The sequence below is a fragment of the Pezoporus flaviventris genome, unplaced genomic scaffold (genome assembly GCF_033815535.1).
Source record: "Pezoporus flaviventris isolate CSIRO_AGI_PZ_B2104156 unplaced genomic scaffold, CSIRO_AGI_Pfla_v1 ptg000031l, whole genome shotgun sequence".
Taxonomy (NCBI): Eukaryota; Metazoa; Chordata; class Aves; order Psittaciformes; family Psittacidae; genus Pezoporus; species Pezoporus flaviventris.
Window position 1 is genome coordinate 17,571,955 of NW_026892579.1, and position 20,011 is coordinate 17,591,965.

The window sequence follows — 20,011 nt, forward strand, 5'->3', positions numbered from 1 at the left end:
TATAGCTCCCAGCCTTGGGAGAAGTCATCCTGCATAGCCTCTGTTTGGCCACTGCTCACCAAAGGGATGATGGTGCTCGGGTGGTGACATCAAAGGAGTTTGCTGCTGTATCTTCAGAGGGATTTGAAATGCATATTAATGGGCAGAAAGTCTCATTAGTAGAGTTGATTAGAGTTAGTTTTAATTACAGAGAGAAGCTAATTTTTTTTTCAACTTTTAATTAAGGATGAATTAAAACTGTTACATATTTAAAATGTTACTTTTGCTCAAGCTAGCGCTTACATTGCTAAAAGCAATATTGTTTCCTGTAATGATAAAGTAAAATGTTGACCGAACACCTGAGAGGAATTTTTTTAGCATCCAGCTGGGGGACAGTATGAAACCAGAAACAAGCTCTTTACCTTTCCCACCCACCCCTGAATACTTTTCAAAGGTTTTGTTCTCATGAACACACGCAGCCACCTCTGGTAAGTAGATGCAGCTCTGTACTCTCCACTGGCAAAGGCTCCTGGGCAGCCCACCTTGGCCCGTGCAGTGTGTCCTCATTCCAGGGCCCCTCATGGTGCCAGCCATGGTGTTGGAAGGAGGGAGGTGAGCTGCTTGCCTGGGTCCTTTGCCAGGCAATCAAAACCAGTGGTGTCCCACCTTCCAAATTCATCACTCCCATCCTTTGGCCCTATCCAGGCTCTGAGCCCCCTATCCCGCTACCCTCCACACCTTCTGCCATGCATTTGACACTGACCTTTGACAAAAAGGTAAATAAAAGGTAAATAAAAGGTAAGAGCTGTTTCACACATGTGACAGAAGGTAACACCATGGGATCCGGTGCTTCCTGCTGCTCTTCCTTCCTGATGCCCACACCACCCACCCGTGACTGTCTGTCTCAGTGCTCCCTTTTCCTGTTTCCATGCAGCCGGCCGCAGCGGCAGCGACGGGAAACCCACGGTGAAGGACACAAGCAAGGCAGGTAGGTGAAACCTTATGGTGGCTGCTGCTGGCTCAGCTTTCCCTCCAAGCATCCCTTCTGCAGAGCTGAGCACCCCTCACGGGTTGTCCATCACACCACTCATCCCTCTGCCACTGCCAGGGAAAAAGCACTGTCAAGTCTGCTCACAAAGGTTTTGCCAGTGACTTGCTAATACCTCTCCCGTGCCTCAGCAGGGTGTGAATCTTCCCCAGTACGTGCTCACAATGCCTACAGGTCTTTCAGAGACAAAGATAAATCTAAAGCAGAAGCAGGGGACACCTTTCAAAATGCCTGAGGGATATTGATGACTAGAGCTCACTAACGGAGGTAGATGAGTTCCCATTCCTAGAAATTATTAAAATGAGACTGATCATCTGTCTAAGATACTCCATAGTCCAGATAAAGCTCTGGGCTTGAGAGACGAGTCATTGATAACACCACTTAAGTCTCTGTTAGGAAATTGTTGTATTGGCTTCTTGGGGTACAAGTGCCCAAGAGTCTGTGAGAAGTACAGCATGGCGAAGCAGTCTCATTTAGAAGGAGCTTTATCTCAGGAACATATTGCCTGTCAAGTTGCTTTGTTTTCATTTGATCGGTTTCTGTTTTGTCTTGTGTATATTCAGACAAGTGCCTCTGTGGCCATGCCATCTTTCCTTACACTGAAAACCAGCAAAACCTTTCCTCCTGTTTCTGAGCCCTCCTGCTGCCCGAGTGGGTGGCGTGCAGCTCATTCTGAGGGCAACAAGACTTACCCTACATGATGGAGCAACCAAGAAGCTGCTGCCACCACCATTCCAGCCAAACACTGGGGGAGCTTTACAGCATTTTGCACCTTGGATGTGGAAGAGGAGCAGAACATCCTCTGCCCAGCATTTGGTGCAACTCCAACAGTTTTTAGAATGACCCTCCCAGGCTCTTTAATGCTCCATTTTATCCCCGTTAGAAATCTGGGGCAGGAGCTAATAATTTTATCCCAAGTTAGGGGATGGCCTGCCTCCTGGCCTGCTTCCCAGCCTGTCTCCATTTTGTTCCTGAGCAACAGCCAGTAGCTTATTTGGTATATTGTTTCCCTAACTCCTGGCCTCATGGCGCATCACAACTCAATGTCAGAAATGCCTCTTCTTGTTTATATTTCCCCGCTGACCCGCACACACTATTCCTCCAGCCCACACCTTGAATGATTGTCTCCAAACTGTGCTAGAAGCAGGGATAATCTTACAGAGACAAAATGTCACCAAACAAATGTTTTCTCAGTGCCAGAATTACTGCAGGTGCCTAAGTTGTGTGGTGAGTGCAGGGATCACTTATTAGTGACACACTGCAAGCCACTGAAGCAGTTGTGTGATTATGGTCTATGGCGTAAACGGTCTGAGGGGTAATGGAGTTAGGTGGGTGCATACTTCTCACAGGCACTGCTGAGGGCTCACAGCTGTGCTTCTCTCTTCCTGGTAGCCCAATCCTAAAACGAAGCCCTGACATCACCAAATCTCCCCTGACAAAGTCAGAGCAGCTGCTGCGAATAGATGACCATGACTTCAGCATGAGACCAGGGTTTGGAGGTATGAAACATGCATATTGTCATTGTTTCTGTTTTACACTGTCACTTCTTTATACTGTAGCATGTACTCAGGTGAACAAGCAGATTGGCAAGCAGAGCATTTTCCATCTCTAATTTTTGTTATTTTGTGTTGTGACTTCATGACATGCTCAGGTGGAGAGGGATGCAGTGATATAGCCTTCTTCCTTGGATGAGCAAATAGTGTGCTCAAAGGCATGGAAATGTGATTACAGACAATATGATATTCCTGGTATTCAGCAACACTTTCTTTTGATAAAAATCTGCAAATACACCTTATGTTTATCCCTCTAAGATTTATGTTTATCCCTGTAAGATGTCACCTCACTACAGTGATGTGTGTGCATAAATAATGTACCATGTCTACTGACCTGGCCGTTTCATTTGTAACCCAAAAGCAAATATATTTACTGTTAATGCTTGCTCTTAGTTTTGTGGTTGTGTGGTAGAGCAACCGAAGCTTTCAGGGAAATGGATGAAGGAGAACACATTTTCTTTCAGCCCATCAGATTAGAGAATGTTGTAATTTATCTATCTTTTCTGGCTGACAGATGGTCATTCAAATCCAGGATACCATTATATACTCTGATGGAAGAAGATTTTACTGCTAAATGCTCAATATACCAAATACCAGCATGTTCAATTAATTTAAAAAGGTTTCAGTTTCATCGGAGTCTGCTAATGTGAGCATTATTTGTCTTGACAGAGCTCCCGCCGTGTAATTGCCAGAGGTATACAAGAGCCAGTCAAAGCCTGGAGAAGGGAGAAAAGATCAAAATCCCTATTACATGGAGTCGCAGTCAGACCTCTGGGGAGCCCCAGGCTCAGTGGCACATGCTTGTGTCTTGCAACACATCCCCTCCTGTCACCCTGTCTTTTCTACAGCTGAGAAATGGGTGATGTGAAAGTCAAATACACAGAGTAGCTGGCTCTCAGGGGTGTTACTGGCCTGAGAGGGAAGCAGAAGTGAGGAAAAAATTTGGAGTAACTCTCCCACATTCCCTTAGCTGCGCCAATACTGTCCATGTAAAAGGATGTTCTGCTGGGCACCTGTCTTGAGAGCCCTGGACCCAAGCGCTAGAGCTAAAACCAATGAAAATTGCATTTAAGCTTTTAAAGGACACGTGTAGGATGACACAATAAAAACAGAAAGCCTGCAATAGGTCAATGTCATTGCTGATTTTGGTTGTTATTAGGTTTTTATTCTGAATTCCAATCCCTTCTACTTAGAATTTGTTTATTGTCATTTCTATTTCTTACTGAGCATCTATTTTTATCTCTAAGATATGAAAGCCAGAGGATTACTTTGTCTCATCAGGTTTATATTCTGCAAACTTGTAATTTTCCCCCCAGGCCCTGCAATTCCTGTTGGGGTGGATGTCCAAGTTGAAAGTCTGGACAGCATTTCTGAGGTGGACATGGTAAGAGTCACAGAAGAGCTAAGGTCAGATGGGACTTCTGGAGACTGCCTAGCCCAAACCCCTGCTGAGAACAGGGCCATCTAGAGCAGGCTGCCTGGGTTTGTGTCTGTGGGATTTGAATACTTCCAAGGCTGAACACTTCACAGCCTTTGAGGGGCAGATTCATGTTTGATCTGAATCTGCTGACAATTACTTCTGTTGATCTCACACTACCATTTCACCTCCCTCTAAGCAGAAGGCAGAAACCTGACATTCTCTTCTCTAAGACAAGATGATGCAACACTGCCAAGACTGTCCCAAAAGATGTGGGTTTCTGCATATTCTTAAAAACCGATAACACGTTTCTCCTCTCCGAGGAGACCAATTAATGTGCTGGTTTTAAAGCACTTTGATACATTGCAGACACAAGCTCACTTCAGCCATGTCCTGAGGTGGTTGGGGGCCAGCTAGCTCCCAACCAGAAGTCATGAACCATCCTGACAGCAGCACTCATTCAGACTGTTAAGTCCTGCTCTCAAAGGGCAGGGCTTCTCCAAGGGGAGAAGTTTCTCCAGAACTTGCCCTTTGGCACATTAGCAGTTTTATCACCCCCGCTGCGTGCTGGCAACCAGCATAAGGCTCTGTTGGTTATTAGGTTTTTGTTATGAATTCCACACTTACTATAGCTCATATACAGTATCTTCACACTAACAGTGAAGTAGGATTTCAGGGGCATGCAGGACTAATACTGGTGCTCTGCACAGGATAATTTCTGTACTGAGTCTCTGTTCTTCGTTTCCTACGATACAATTAGTAATGTAAACCCAGTCAGTTTTCGAATGCTCTCAAAGGATTGCAGATTTTGGTCTTGATGACTTTTGCTGGAAGGGCTTTTTTTTTATCACCAAACACTGCTGAAAGAAAGATGTTATTTCTGCAGGAGATTTTCCATGGGAAGATTCTCCTGCATACAGGACATGTAAACAACAGCCTGTGCAGAAGAGCAGGAGCATAGAAAGGGAATAGATATTTCAGCTTTTGAGTGAGCTGGGTATCTACAGTCAAACAATGACTTGCAGGGTACAGCAGGGTTGCAATGCTGAGGCACATAAGGGTGCACATTCCCCCCAGCCCTGGGGAGCCCTCCAGATGGCTCTTCTGTCTCCAGTGCTCTCGGCACTCTGACTGTCAGCCATGGGGACTCCGAGATGTCACCTCTCCTGGGATGGTCCCTGCCCTTCTGGTTGAGGAGAAAGCTTGTGAATGCAGCCAGAGAGCCCCTGAAAAGCTTTGGAACTTGAAAGCAAAGAGAAAGAACTTAACACTGAGGATTTAAAAGTAAAAATAAAGCATCAAACACACTCATTTTTTTAAGCAAGCATTAGGATTTTGAACAGCTTCCCTTGGTTTTTGAATACTGCCCTGCACATCATGCTGCAAACATCCAGTAATACACAAGGAAAAACACTGTATGGCCTCCAGTAAAACAAACAGTCAGGGTCAATACTGGCTGTTTACAAAACAATGATGGAGAATACTTTATATTGTCAGAATCAATTCATTTTAACTTGTGCAGCTTTATAGAAAAAGGCCATAGTGGTTTGCAAGACCATTGCTTGTTTTTTAAAGAAGAGACAGCAGTGACAGAGATATTCAGTCTGCACTAAATTAAAGCTCGAGGAGTTACATATATCAGTGTTTCCTTCTTTTTCTCTTACTTTCTGACTATTTGTAAGACAGTGGTAAAATAATAGCGGACATTATGAAATTTCATTAGGACGTTAGAAATCAGATTTTTTTTCCCCCAATTAATTTGAAAACTTATAAATATCTATCATAGGCCAGAGATTCTGTGTCCTGGTTTTGGCTGGGATAGAGTTAATTTTCTAGCCAAAGAGGTATTCCATACCACAGCATGTCATGCCCGGTATAGAAACTGGGGGCAGTTACCCAGAAGGGCAGATCTCTGCTCAGGTCAGGCTGGGTACCAGTCAGTGGGTGGTGAGCAATTGTATTGTGCATCACTGGTGTTTCTGGAGTTTTAGTCCTTTCTCTTTTTTCTTTTTTAATTATTATTAAATTTTACTTTATTTTCATTATTTACCTGCTCAATCCATGGAGTTTATCTTTTTTTTTTTCTTTTATGAAGCATTCCCAAGAATTATATTGGCCTCTAGTATAATAATAGCACAGAATGCAAGTAACAAACCACTTATGCTGAAAAAAGACTGCAGAACCCCCCCATATTTCAAAATGCTTGAAAAGTGCTATGGAGAAAAAGTTCAATTGTCAAGTAATTAAAAAAAAAACCCAGCACCCCAAACTTATCTGACTTCTACCTCAGACATCAGGGCTGACTTATGAGCCTTAGACACTTCCCTCAGTTTATGGGCAATATATTAAGATACACACAAAGATATTGTGCCTATAAACACTTGTATGTGAGGTTATCTTCAGATATGTGAGATCTCCCTTTGAAATAAGAAATAAGGCAAACCCAATTTATGTACCTCTGGGGTCTGATTCCAAATACAACAGAGCTCAAAGAGAAGGAGCATGCCTCTGGTCTAAGAGTACAATGTGTGGGGAGAAACAGCAGAAAACCCTATTTTCGTCAAATACTGAGTAAAAAAGAATTCAGTGGCTGTGCTGGAGGGAGAGCTCTCACTGCAACATGCTCTTTCAGCTGCCTGGGGGGTGGCAGTTGCCGGAGCAGCATGAAGGGCAATGCAGGCAGCAAATGCTTCTTCACAGGTGGGTCCAGAAATGCAGCACCATATAGGACTGTGGGATTAAGTGGTCGGTGGCACTCTCCACCTACTGCTGCCTCAGCATGTCTGCCTTTTCATCCCTGGAGTGGCTGCAGACATCAAAACGCAGTATTTGCATTTCAGAGGTGCATTCACTGCCTGCATGGCCTCTGATTTCTGAATCCAGTAAGTCAGTCTGACCTGGGGAATAAATAAGCTGCAGCCAGTCATGTCCCCTGCAGCTCAGGGGGTGGATGTTCCTTCAGGAATAGTACTTTACAGCTTGTGGTTTGTCCCAGAGAGGAGAAATCACCGCTATGCCAATAAGGTGTATGCTGTAACACAAGCCTGTTTGTTGCAGGACTTCACCATGACGCTTTACCTAAGGCACTACTGGAAAGATGAGAGACTGTCCTTCCCCAGCACCAACAACCAAAGCATGACCTTTGATGGCAGACTGGTGAAGAAAATCTGGGTCCCTGACATGTTCTTTGTCCACTCCAAGCGTTCTTTCATCCACGACACCACCACAGACAATGTCATGCTGCGGGTCCAGCCAGATGGGAAGGTACTTTACAGCCTCAGGTAAAGCTGCATTCAGTCAACGGGAGTTATTTGTGGAGCGAGAGAGAAAATGGTTTAATTGATTCCTGTATAGTGCTTTTGCATGACTTCATACTGAAAAAAAAAAGCCTAACAAAGAATGAATGTGCTGACTATCCACTGACATCTGAGTCCCTGTGCAAGTTCATTAAGTGCTTGTCGCAGGAAGTCAATCTCTATGCTAATGTCACTGCTTCCACCAGTGTGCTTTTGCCTTGTGTGCGTTGTTATCCAGTGCTCCTGCTGTCAGAAAGCTGTAGCCAGATGTCATAGTCCCCTTGGGGCATCTCGCTGGGGACCAGTGAGCTGTGGGGCACACTGATGAAGAGCCAAGGCACCATGCAAGGAAGAGAGCAGTTTCTGGTAATAAACAGAAGTCCAATGCAGCTATAGTTATCCACTGTACAACAAAGTCCCTGGGCCTAGCAAAATGTGCAATTTCTATTTTAATAGGTAATTATGAAGAAACATAAATTACACCAAGCACAACTTGAGCTTTATCATAAGCAACAAACCACGTAGAACATCCTTCAACATCTGAAGTGACAAGCTTCAGAGCAAGGGTATATGGCTCCGGGTGACTCACATGTACGGTTAAAGCAAACCAAACCCTTGACTTTGGCTTTTCCTGCTTTTTGCTCAGTTTCATGTGAAATGCATAAAAGCTCCTTGAAGGGACATTTTGGGTAAACTGTTTTGTCTTCTAGCTTGAGGGGTGATCCCAATCCTGGCTTTCTCCCTTATTTTCCAACTGGTTGATCAGCTTTGGGAGAAACATTGCTGGTCTAAGTCTGAACATTATTAAAGCAGGATTTTTTTCTTTCTGATAACTAACACTTTCATACTTGGAGAGCTTTCATACCTTTATACTAGATGGGGAGCATCTGTCAGTCTCCAAAAGAAACTAAAATCAGCGCTTTAGTTTTCCTTGGCTGCAGCTCCACTGAGAAAACAAGTCTTGCCAAATGACCCGTAAGAACCTATTAAAGAGGAAATTGCTGTACAATATTCGGATGCAAGAATGTCAACAGTCTCCACAGCAATGAAATAGTAAAACACATCCTAAATAAGCAAAGTATCAGATGACAGATAATGTATTCTGAAGGACAAAAGAGAATGAAAATCTGACTGCTAGGAGGTCAGCATCAGCAAAATCCATACATAAGTTTAACTAATGATAGGGTTGCAGAAGCTGTGAAGACCTTTAAGTGCATTCTATACAGCAACCTTAGGAGTGGCAGAGGTAGAGCTGAGCCTGCCATCAAGTGAGAAATTCATCTTCCCAGCCTGCTGAGGTGTTTTATGATTTTACAAAAGAAAGGGAAGCAAATAAAGTCTTGATCCCTTTGGTGTATCAGTTTGACAAGAATTTTCTTGTTCTATGACATTTTTATATTCCTGTACATTGGAATTCAAAGCCTGAAGAATGTCTACCTTCTCCTTATTAAAGCTATTTCTTCACTCAGCGCATTAGACAAGGTTCAGGTATTCCTTAGTCCTTTGCAAAGTTTGCTCAGGTCCTTAGCACAATAAGAAAAAAAGACAATATAATGTCATATTGCTGCATGATACCAATCACCTGCGCAGCAAACCTTTATGGTGTCTAAAGAAGATGGGAATTGAAGATCAAACTACTTAGATCCTGCCATGCACAGTCTTGTGCTTAAACATTTGTCCTTTATAAAATGGTGGTGAATGTCTTGAATAGCAAATTGACAGAGCTTAATTATTTCATTCGGTGGCAAACTGTAGGTTGGAGTGCTTCATGAACACTGTGGAAGTATGAATGCTGGTCTCCCCTTAGGAGCAAACGGGTCATTGCTGCCTGCCTGCCTTTGCTGAATGCCTTTGCCTGTAGATTGTATTTTTCCTTGATGTCTGCCTTTTTAAGGTTCTTCGCCAGACTTTGCCTCCTCTTGTCTTGAAAACCACTGTAGACCTCACTGGCACCTAAACAACAAGTCTGAGCCAAGCACTTGCACTCAAAGACTAAATCCAGATAGGAAAGCAACATCAGTAAGAGCCCACACTTGCAGAAGGACTACTTAACATAAGGGACTGCACTGTGTTTTTGTCACTATGTGACAGATGTCTGTCTACCATTAGCACTGCTATAATTCATTAATTCTTTCTCCGTTATGATTTACACTTCTATCTTCATTTACTTTCCTAGAGTTCAAGACAGTTGAGTCAAGATTTATGGATGTTTCCAGTGCAAACACAAAATCATGCTGTTAAAAATGAGATAATGAGACTATAGCATGACCAGAGCTTTTGATTGATGGGGAAGGGCATTTCAATGGTCTTTGTAGCATACCAGCTCCAGCATTGCCTGTGCCCTCTGGTGGTTGATACCCATGTGTGGTCACTGGATTCTCATTTAGCAGCTGGAAAATCAGAGTGCAGAATAAAAAATCCTACCTGCATCCCTCATGCTGCTAGGATGGCTTTGAAAAAAATGACATTATTTTAGCATACAAAGCATCCCCCGAAGGCACAAATCTCTGCAGAGAGATATTGGCTGATAGTCAAAGAGGAAGAAGGTCCCTCTCTGCCCTTTCCCATTTTCTCCTCCAGTATTTTTGTCATCTAGTAGCAATTTGTCGTGGCCTAAATTTCTAGTCACCTCTTCTAACACTGGTTTGCTTAGAGGAAAAAATGGCTTTAACTAAATTGGAATGGCTCTGTCCTGGGTTCAGCAGTAGCAGTCATGTTTTTCCTTTGTGTTAACTGGTGCAGTGCTGTGTTTTGACTTCTAGTTTGAGAACAGTGTTGGTGAAGCCGATGTTTTCGGTTGTTGCTAAGTGATGTTTACCCTGACCAAGGACTCTGAGTGGAAGGTGCTTGTTTCCAATGGACTGTTACTGGCCAGATAGTTACTTAATAAAAAACCCAAACACACAGCTTTATTATTTTATAGTCACATAAGAAGACAAGTTTTTAATGGAGTGGGTTTTATTATCCCTAGAGTTACGGTAACGGCAATGTGCAACATGGATTTTAGTCGCTTCCCACTGGACACACAGACATGTTCCCTGGAGATTGAAAGCTGTAAGTAAAGCGAAGGGGAGCCAAGGGCTGCACCTCAGGGGCACCCAAACTGTATTTCATTATATCAATAATTATATCAATAATTGAATTGTTGCTACATGCATGGAGGCTCCCACAAAGTCACTGCAACACTAAGAGAAATTCCCTGCCCCTATTTTTTCACTGGAATTGCAACAACAACGCATTGCTCTGAAAAAACAGCTATGAGCACTGTCTTGCCAGTGTCCCTGAACCAGGCTGCCCCATGCGACCCCAAGCCCAGGGCCGCTTCCCTGCACATCAGCAGTCTCCAGCTGCATCTGCTCGCCCGTGTGCCCTCAAATACACAAATAAATGGCCCTACACCCTTGTTGTGGACCGTCTGTTCATCTGTGGTATAGCAGCCATGATGGGGCACTGACATTAGTTACCTTCCTCCTACATTTCTTACACCTTTTTGAGACAAATGCAGCTTATACCCACACGTAGCTCCTTTGTCCCAGGTATGATGTACAAATGAATTAGCTAGATTGCAATCAGAAACGTTTTAAACTTCCCCCTTCTTAGGGGGTTTTCCCTTCTCCTTCATAAGATTGCAGTAAGAAATTATAATCAATTCTGCTTTAAAGCATTTATGCGTGACTTTTTTTCCCTGTCTGGGAAGAGCTGCCACTAAACCCATCCGAAGGGATTAACATTACTAAATTTCCACATTACTATTCTCCCTCCTGCGTGCCTCAGACCATCAGTAGATTGTTTCTCCTGTTACCCTAAGCAGGCCCTTTCCTCTGAGGCTCCTTCCTTTGCTCCTGATTTTAGGACGTTTAGAAGGGACAATTTTTGAAGTTCTGATGTGGCGGGTTACCCAACATACATATTATGTGCGTGAACCGATGACGTACCAGGGGTCAGGCCTGAGGGCTGTGACAAGGAGCACGCCCACTCCTTGCCGCAGACATTCCCACCCTCGGCACGGCTCTCAGCTAGGCCGTGGCGTTTGGCCCTTTCAGCCGGGACCCCGCAGGTAGCCTGAAAGGTGTGTGGGGACACGCTGGGCTGTGGGTGTGACACCTCAGTGCAGTGGCACTGCCAGGTTCGCTTTGCTGCCCTAGATGCCTACACTGAAGATGACCTTATGCTCTACTGGAAGAATGGAAACGATTCCCTAAAAACAGATGAGAGGATATCGCTGTCCCAGTTCCTGATCCAGGAGTTTCACACCACCACAAAGCTCGCCTTTTACAGCAGCACAGGTGAGAACCAGAGTGTGTCTGATAGAGAGTGGGCTAGGGGAAAAAGGGGTGCAAGCTGTCCCTTCAGACCTTGGCCATGAAGGATTATCCATTGAGAGGCCTTTCTGTGGCCCATGAGATCTGCCTCTTTTCTACGCTGAAGCTGCTGTCCCTGCCACAGACTTTTACCTTGACAGTTGTACAGTCTGGAAAGACAATCCTTCTTCAAGATCACCCCAAGCCTTAACAAGAATTAAACTCTTCAAGTGCACAGGTTATATTGTCTTCTCTGGAAGTTACGGTCCTGAAAGATGTTTTGACTTTTATAGCTGGTTCCATAAGGAGCCCTTTCTGCAAACTGCAATTATCTGTGGTCATTAACGGTGTTTTTCTAAAAGCAAATGAGGCATTTTTCCCCTAATGCAACATGACCTTACCTGAAAGTACTTCGGTATAGGTGTGACTTCTCTTTTTCCTTCTCTCTGTTATACAGGGTGGTACAATCGCCTCTATATAAACTTCACTTTACGCCGACACATCTTCTTCTTCTTGCTCCAAACCTACTTCCCTGCCACCCTCATGGTCATGTTGTCCTGGGTGTCCTTCTGGATCGACCGACGAGCAGTTCCTGCCAGAGTCCCATTAGGTAAAAACCAACCTTGCAGTCAGCAGACCTAAGAGACAATTGCTGCAGCTGCAGCCTTGACCATCAAGATGAAGTCCCCTGTGCTAAGCACTGCCCCGTTGCCCTGTGGCACAGAAATCAGCTATGCCACACGTGTGTCCCCCATGCAGGGGCCTGGCCCTGGTACAAACTCTCCATCTGTCCTGCAGTACCAAGCAATTACCTTCCCTGCTTGCACAGTTCAGTGTGAGGGATTCAGCTTTCCATTTCGCAACATCTTTCAGACAGATGAAGCCATATGTCAGAGGAGTCACCATGGGAGCAGAACTACGATACGGTTATAAATCTTCCAAAGCAGGTGCCTTGCCCTTAGCAAAATGCTGTTTATGTTTTCCAGACTTTGAGACCCAAGCTTGTTTCTGCTTACTCCAGGCAACACACTCCTCAGGATTTTATTTATTGTTAAAATCATATTCCTCAGTGGAGGGGATATACAGAGGCATAATAGAGATGGCAAATGGGGCAGTTATCTATGTCTGTGTTTAGAAACAGCATCCATTGCCTTGAGACCTTATTAAAAGCAGCATAAGGGTTTTGGCTATGGCTTTTTGGAAGATATAGGCACTGCCTTTAGCAGCACTCTTTAGCACACAGATACTCCTGTGAATTCAGTCCTTTATGCTTATATACATCATTTCAACTTTCAAAGGGATCATAAATGTGACATAATTAGCCCCTGAAATAAGAGGACCACAGAAAGCCTCCCTCAGAGCCAGGATAACACTGAACTACAGGGGTTCTTGCCTTTGCCGATGTGCTTGTTGTGCTCACCCATGGTGTAACATGGGGCAATGTTACACCTGCGGGACCCCATTAGTCTCTGCTCTTGCTCCAGGGAAGGCACAGACCAGGGTGACTTCCCGCAAAGCAGGACTTCCTAGGAGCAGATGGAAAACAGGCCTGTGGAAATGGGTGGAAGCAGTAGCAGCAGCATATGGGCTTCATGTGTGTCCATGCTGTGGAGGGGCTGAACTAGGAGATACTCAGGATCATAGAGTCAATGTCTCGAGTTAGAAGGGACCCATAAGGGGCACTGAGTCCAACTCAATGTACTTATACCCCTCCAGGGACAGACTGTCCTGAGCCTGGAGATGGGGTGCAGCCAGCACATGGTCAAAGCACTACTGCCTGGCCATGGGGTAGGAGGCTGGTGGTGTGGTGAGGAACCAGGCTGGCTACACCGTGAGACCAGAACTAAAGCTGTTTTCACCAAAAATGCAAGAAAACCCAAGTTAGAAATCAGGGCTGCCTGGACCCTCCCGGGCAGTGACACCCATCACCTGGATGTGAAAAGCAATACTGAAAGGTGAATTCCGATGTCAGGAGATTGTAACAGCAGCTCTATTTGTGATAAAGAGTCTGGCTTGACAGAGTCTTATGGTCTCTCTGCTGGCGTATTCCCAGGGATAACCACTGTGCTGACCATGTCCACGATCATCACTGGGGTGAATGCCTCCATGCCTCGTGTTTCCTACATCAAAGCAGTGGACATTTACCTGTGGGTCAGTTTTGTGTTTGTCTTCCTCTCGGTGCTGGAATACGCGGCTGTGAATTACCTGACTACGGTGCAGGAGCGGAAGGAGAGGAAACTGCGGGACAAGGTGAGGTTTTTTATCTCTAATGCAGCCTTATGCCCCTGGGAAAAGACATGGCAAATGCCTGGCAAAGTTCAAAACCTTGCAACTACAGTGTGCTGCTCCCAGCTGCCTGGGAGAATGCAGCAAAAAGACACCAGCAATGAGGCATTCCAGGGTGTAGACAAACCATACCCAAGCTCACTGCTCTTTCTTCAGAGTCTGAGGATGCTGGTTCCCTCTACATATAGTCCCCCACCACCTGTATAAATGGGATAGGGTTTAGGATTTTACCTTTATGTATTTTTTATATTGAGGATCCAAGCCTGTGAATAGCACCAGAGGGATACTGCATTTTGTGCTTTATATAACTTTTCTCCAGGCACAGTCTGAACCTACACAATGGTCCAAATTTTTCCCTCCTGCTTTTGTTACATTTAATTATAACCAAGTAAAATTTCAGCCTCTTCTCTTCAAATGGGGCAGGCCTTACACATTCCTCCTTGTGGTTTCCCCCTGCTCTCTGATTTTCTTAGCTTCAAGGTACAGGTCCAGCATTTATTTACAACCTGATAGCTGGGCTGAAGCCGAATGAGCTTTTCCACAGCCAGCCCCACTCTCTCCCTGACTACACTGTGTCTTGCAGGCACAAAAATGGAGAAGGAAAAAGCTGCTGATCCTCTAGCTCTCCCTTTTGTGTCCCAGCAGCCTGAATTCCTCAGACTTCTCTCCTCTGTTTCTGTAAGGAGAAAAGTGATATCTGTGTATAGCTGGACTCTACTAAAACCCATCCCACACTTGGTGTCCACAGCTTCCCTGTGCATGCAGCCTACCTCAGCCCCGGCCCATGATGGTGGACGGCAGTTACAACGACGGGGATGTGAATGAACTGGGACACTACATGTCTGAGAACGGGGACAAACAAGACCGAATGATGGTGCAGCTGGCGCTGGGGTCTGAGAGGGGTTCGGGCAGGAGGAAAAACCAGAGATACGTCAGCATGCGGATCGACACTCATGCCATTGACAAGTACTCCAGGATAATATTCCCTGGTGCATACATCCTATTTAACTTGATATACTGGTCCATTTTTTCATAAACATACTTAACTCCTGTAGTCACAGAGCGTTGTGACATTCAATGAAAGTACAGTCTCAAAGGCTAACAGATAAAACTCACTTGTGGCATGAATAATTGTGCGAGTTGTTGTGTATTTCAGCAAAATAGAGGTGATATGATCGGAAGTTTTATACTTACTTAAAGCTGTGCTATGTTCTTTCTTGTGCCTCATAGGCCACTGTAAACTATTTTAATAATTAAGTGACTATAAGTGCTAGTTGCTTATATACAGTGCATCCTCCATTTAGTGCCCCTGAGATCCTAATTCTTTAAGTACCCAAGCATGTGCATGCATCTTTCAACTCAGCAGAATTCTACACATTCAATAACAGTAAAAGCAAGAATATGCAAATACTTGCATGCTTGCAGGATGAGGTCAGAAACGGCCATTACATACACAAAACATCCAGTACTGGAAAACACTTTGACAATGTTATTGCTAGCTACAGCTTGCTTTCACTGGTTAATGCATGCTGCCCTCACAGTACTGTGCTGGCAAGTCCACACAGGAATACTTTCAGAGTTGTACTTTGTCCTGATCGTATCTAAAAGAAAGAAATCTCACCAAGCTATTTTGACTATCTTTTTAAAGTATGACTTGCAATGTACATTCACTAAAGAACAGCGCTAATCAAATCCTTTGGAAACACAGGAGCTCTCCTTGGATCTGCTTATTTGAGTCAGTGGGAGTTTTCTCCTTGGGTTTCCTGGGAAAAGAAACAGGTCTCTGTACAAAATGACCCATTGAAGACAACCAAGTGTCTACAAAGAGCAAAACTACTCTGTGAGAAGCCCATTTTCTCTGCGATAGTCTGGGCATTACTGGTCTGTACAGCCTGAGAACCTGTTGCAGCCTGTAAAGACACCAGTAGTTGTATTTGCTTCCAGGAAAAGCCTAGTTCATCTGGGTTTTAGTAAAAGCATAATAGAAAGGTGCTTAACAGGTGACAAAGCAGTAGTAAGGGCCTTATATTTGAGTTACTAGAGCTACCATGCCAAAAACTTCAGAGTGAAGTAAAAAAGAACTTCCACCACGAGGTAGCAGCTCCACTGCAGACCCAGGTACAACTAACTGAGGACTCTGCTTTCATGCTGCATTTGTCTCCCTGGCACCCTGCATCCCTCTGTGACCTTAAAGCAGGCCCAGCATTTTCCAGAGCAGGAGCAAAGAGACACAGCTGGAGCTGAGGGCACTTGGCATTGACTCAAGTCCTAGCTCTCCATCATGGTTTCTGCAGAGCAGCCAGTCAGTAGAAATATTCCGTATGGAAGAGGCAAAATCTGCAATGCAGAAGTAATAAAATAGCTCAGGAAGACAAGAATCAGTTGAATGGAATCAGGGGCCTTTACAATAGGAGGAGCACCAAAGGTGTCTCAGAAAGCGTAGCGTATAGCATGTCTGCTGCCACGTGCTGTACAACTACATCCACAAAGCTAACAGAGGGCTTGGGTGAACAGGACTTTAAACCCATATACAATTTTGCATGCAATTACCAAGTTTACTCCCTGCACAGCAGCTGCTGTTGTCTCTTACAGATGTAGCTGCTCTGAGAATCAGACCAAAGCAGTTGTCTCTAAAATGAAAGTGAATCTTCTGACATGAGACCTGCCCTGGCCTGACTAATCAGCCACTCTACCATCAGGCTCGTGACACAGACTTTGCAGCTATTTGATCACTGCTGGCTATTGATTTAATTCCCTATGTAAATAAACATCATGTAAACATATGCAGCCTCTCTTACAACTGCTAAAATCGTGATGTGCAAAACAAGCTATGCTCATCTTGCCCTTACAGCCTACACTCCATAGGTGATGCGATGAAATCACAAAAGCTAAAAGCCATTAAAACACACCCATCCATGAGATAGTTTTAGTACTCATTTCTACATAGCTGCTTTTTTTTCCCCACATACACATACTAGGTTTCACTTTATCAAGTTTCCTCCATATCATATTACTCTTCAGTAGACTTTTTCAAGAAATTAAAGTCTATTTGATTAAACCATAAAGGTTTCTGCACTCTGGCAAAAGCAGAGGAGAGGCTGGCCACCTTACCTTATTCTTTGCTATAATGGCACCTTTTCCCTCAAAAAGCTGCGAGACTCCTTGGGCGCTACTTGCACAGGAATGTATTTAGATTCGCAGTATTGTGAAAACCCATTTATTCCTACGATTTAAGAAGAGCACAAACAGGAGTGCCAGATCTTGTAGTAAGCTCTCCAGCTCCGTAAGAAGCTTAATGCTATGTAGTTTGCTGCAGTACTGTACATTCCTTTCTAGACTCCTTAATCTCATGCTACATGTTATTTGGCATCTGAGTAGTATGCGTATAAGGGAGATTCTGAAGATTAAAATGGGAACTAGCATGCTGAACTCCCTGGCTTTCAGTGAGAGACTGGTTCCTAACTTCCCAAGTGATTTTCAAAGTTTCCCTTCGAGCCCACCAACCTGAACAGATTTCCCAACCACCATGTTTGGATTTACATTGTTAATTTACTTGTATTTTATTTTGGGAAACTCTAGTGCCTTTTCAGTCTTATGTAAATGTGTATATAGATGTATTCTATAAGTACAGGATATGTCATATACAGGCAGTGTTTGCTATCAACAAGTGTACTCATTAAACATATTTACATACACCACCTTCTGTTGTCTAGCCTTTCAGAGCACGAGTTTCATACCCAATCATTAACACTCTGCTCCTTTGCCCAGCCACAAGAAATCAGTTGTTTGGGTTTATTTCCAGAAGCACTCAAAATCACAATAAAACTTTACATTTGTACAGCACTGTTTATTTTCTGTCTTCAAAAGAATGATCTCCGCGAGAGTCCATGAGGTGTGAAGCGTGTTTCAGCCTCCAAGAACCAAAAGTATATATGTAAAACGAAAGTATATATATAAAACAAGAAAACCAAGGGAAATTACAACTCCTGATGACTTTTTAGGGCTTATTAAATAGTTATGAACAAGGCTCCAGCACTGTAATTCTGATGAACATCAATTACATTTGTGTTTTCATCCTTCAATATGGTCTTGAGAAGCTAAGAGGAAATGGGCTGCGATTACATTTGCCCATTACCTTCGAGACCGAACAGCTCAAAAGGTAACTTTGTATAAGTACACTAGCACAATCATATGTGATAATGGTGCATAAACAGCTGTTAAGACTATCCACGGCCATGTGGACTTCAGCCTTTCCTAATTCTGAGGCATTTGGCTTCTCACTGTATTTTTAAATAAGGACTTCCAAATGCACGTGTGGCTGAGTAAACTCCTTGATGCGTTTGTCAGAAACTTCCATTAAGGCCTAAAGGAATCTAAAACTGCAGCAATCATGCCAATGTTTCCTTAGCAGAGATTTTGCGTAATAAGTCTTCAGAGGTATGCACCTTTGCTCCCTGACAAAAAGATGTGGGTGTCAGCAAGAGTCAACCAGACAGACTGGTGGACAAAGGCCCTGTGGATGCCTGTTACTTTGAGGACCAGGAAATGGCAATCTTTAGGGAAAAAACAGGAAATCATGTAGACTTTTTATTTTAACCTTAAACACTTTGTTGTAAATAAAAGCCTGTTTTAAAGAAAGCTGTTAGCAAGTTGTAAGATCACTCAGTGAATACAAGACGAAGACTCACTTTGACAGCTAATGTGTTATGGCTCTGCAGTCACAAGCAAGATTGTGCTCCTGTGAAGAAATGTAATCAGGTCCAAGTACTTAATGGCAACAAAATGATTTCAGAAGTATGATCCACAAGAACATGTAGCAGCTTCCCATTTACTGTTTGAAGAAAGGCTGCTGGACCTTTCTACACCACATTGCTCAACTCAGCATGTTACAACTTCTCTCCTTCAAATCTTCTCATGAAAAGTAATCCATCGCATTTCATGGTTTACTTTTTAAGCCACACCTATCTTTTACTCAAGTTTTAGGAAAGACATTAAATAAGGAAGCACTGCAGTTGATAGGGCAGAGGCTTTAAGTTCTTCACAAAGTCTGGACATAATCACCTCATCCTTCCGTGACTCACATTCAGCTGTTCAAAATCATTTTGGCAAGTACAGTTTATTACCTACACATTTTGATTCACTGCTAGAAGTACTATTCTTGACATATATTCCAATATTCTTAAGTTACAGGCAGCTTGGGGACGACTGCAGCTAGGGTAACTCAAAAACCATGCCTGATATTTTCATAGATTTATGAGCACATATTACCAATTTCATTCCCACGGAAAGTAAGTTTCTCTCATATATAGTATCATTGTTATAGTAAAATCCTAACATTAAATCCCAAACTGCTTTAGTTCTAGACCTAAAGAACGAATGTTCTGAGGCACAAATCAGAACTAACTTGCCTGAGGAAGTCCAAAGTCTCTACCCTTGAAGGCTTCCAGAATTCAGCAAATGAAGACAAGCTCACCTTACCTAGTGCTGGCAACAACTCCACTTCAAGCTGGAGGCTGGACAAGGTTTAGCCTCACAGAGATTCTCCAGAGAGCCCTCCCAAGCACCATTCCTATTATTCAATGGATTCTAACATGTTTTAAAACAGCCCTACAACTATATAGACTACCATTAAGTATTGTACTTGAAGAGCAGTAACACAAAAAACCCTGCTCACTAGGCAGACCAAAATGGAAAGCTTACACATCCTCATTCTTATATAATCATACCAAACTGGGGGGAGGAATCAAATACGCTATTCAAATGAAGTCATGCAGCATCCCAATATTAATCAAAAGACAAGAAAATTCAGTCGCAATTAAACTGCTTTATTGATATCAACTCATCTTTAATCAGCACTTCAGTTTCATTTTAATTCCAGCAACAATTACAATAAAATGAGGACATGATTTTAATTCAGAAATGCGTAATTAAATGATCTTGGGCATAATGCAGCCAACAGCCAGACAGTCTGGACAAAGAGACCTGAAAAGGATGCATCAGCCAGTAGGAAACAACAATGCAGCATGTATCGCAATCACTAAGATCCCAACACTGCACCTTAAAAACAGCAAAGCAAGAAGGTAAGCAGCTCGTGCAGGAGGAAATGAAAATACACTTATGCTAAGGAAATT

General features: G+C 43.6%; 1 protein-coding gene across 1 annotated transcript in view; it reads left to right on the plus strand.

The window, feature by feature from the left end:
- The window catches only part of GABRR1 (gamma-aminobutyric acid type A receptor subunit rho1), a 28,249-nt gene extending 13,264 nt beyond the window's left edge, over positions 1 to 14,985 (plus strand). The window contains exons 2-10 of the mRNA XM_061460301.1: positions 914 to 967; positions 2,420 to 2,526; positions 3,897 to 3,964; positions 7,055 to 7,278; positions 10,265 to 10,347; positions 11,439 to 11,579; positions 12,052 to 12,204; positions 13,648 to 13,844; positions 14,629 to 14,985. Coding sequence (XP_061316285.1) covers positions 914 to 967; positions 2,420 to 2,526; positions 3,897 to 3,964; positions 7,055 to 7,278; positions 10,265 to 10,347; positions 11,439 to 11,579; positions 12,052 to 12,204; positions 13,648 to 13,844; positions 14,629 to 14,916 — 1,315 coding nt within the window. The 3' untranslated portion in view covers positions 14,917 to 14,985. The remainder of the gene's footprint in view (positions 1 to 913; positions 968 to 2,419; positions 2,527 to 3,896; positions 3,965 to 7,054; positions 7,279 to 10,264; positions 10,348 to 11,438; positions 11,580 to 12,051; positions 12,205 to 13,647; positions 13,845 to 14,628) is intronic.
- The last annotated feature ends 5,026 nt before the right edge of the window (positions 14,986 to 20,011 follow it).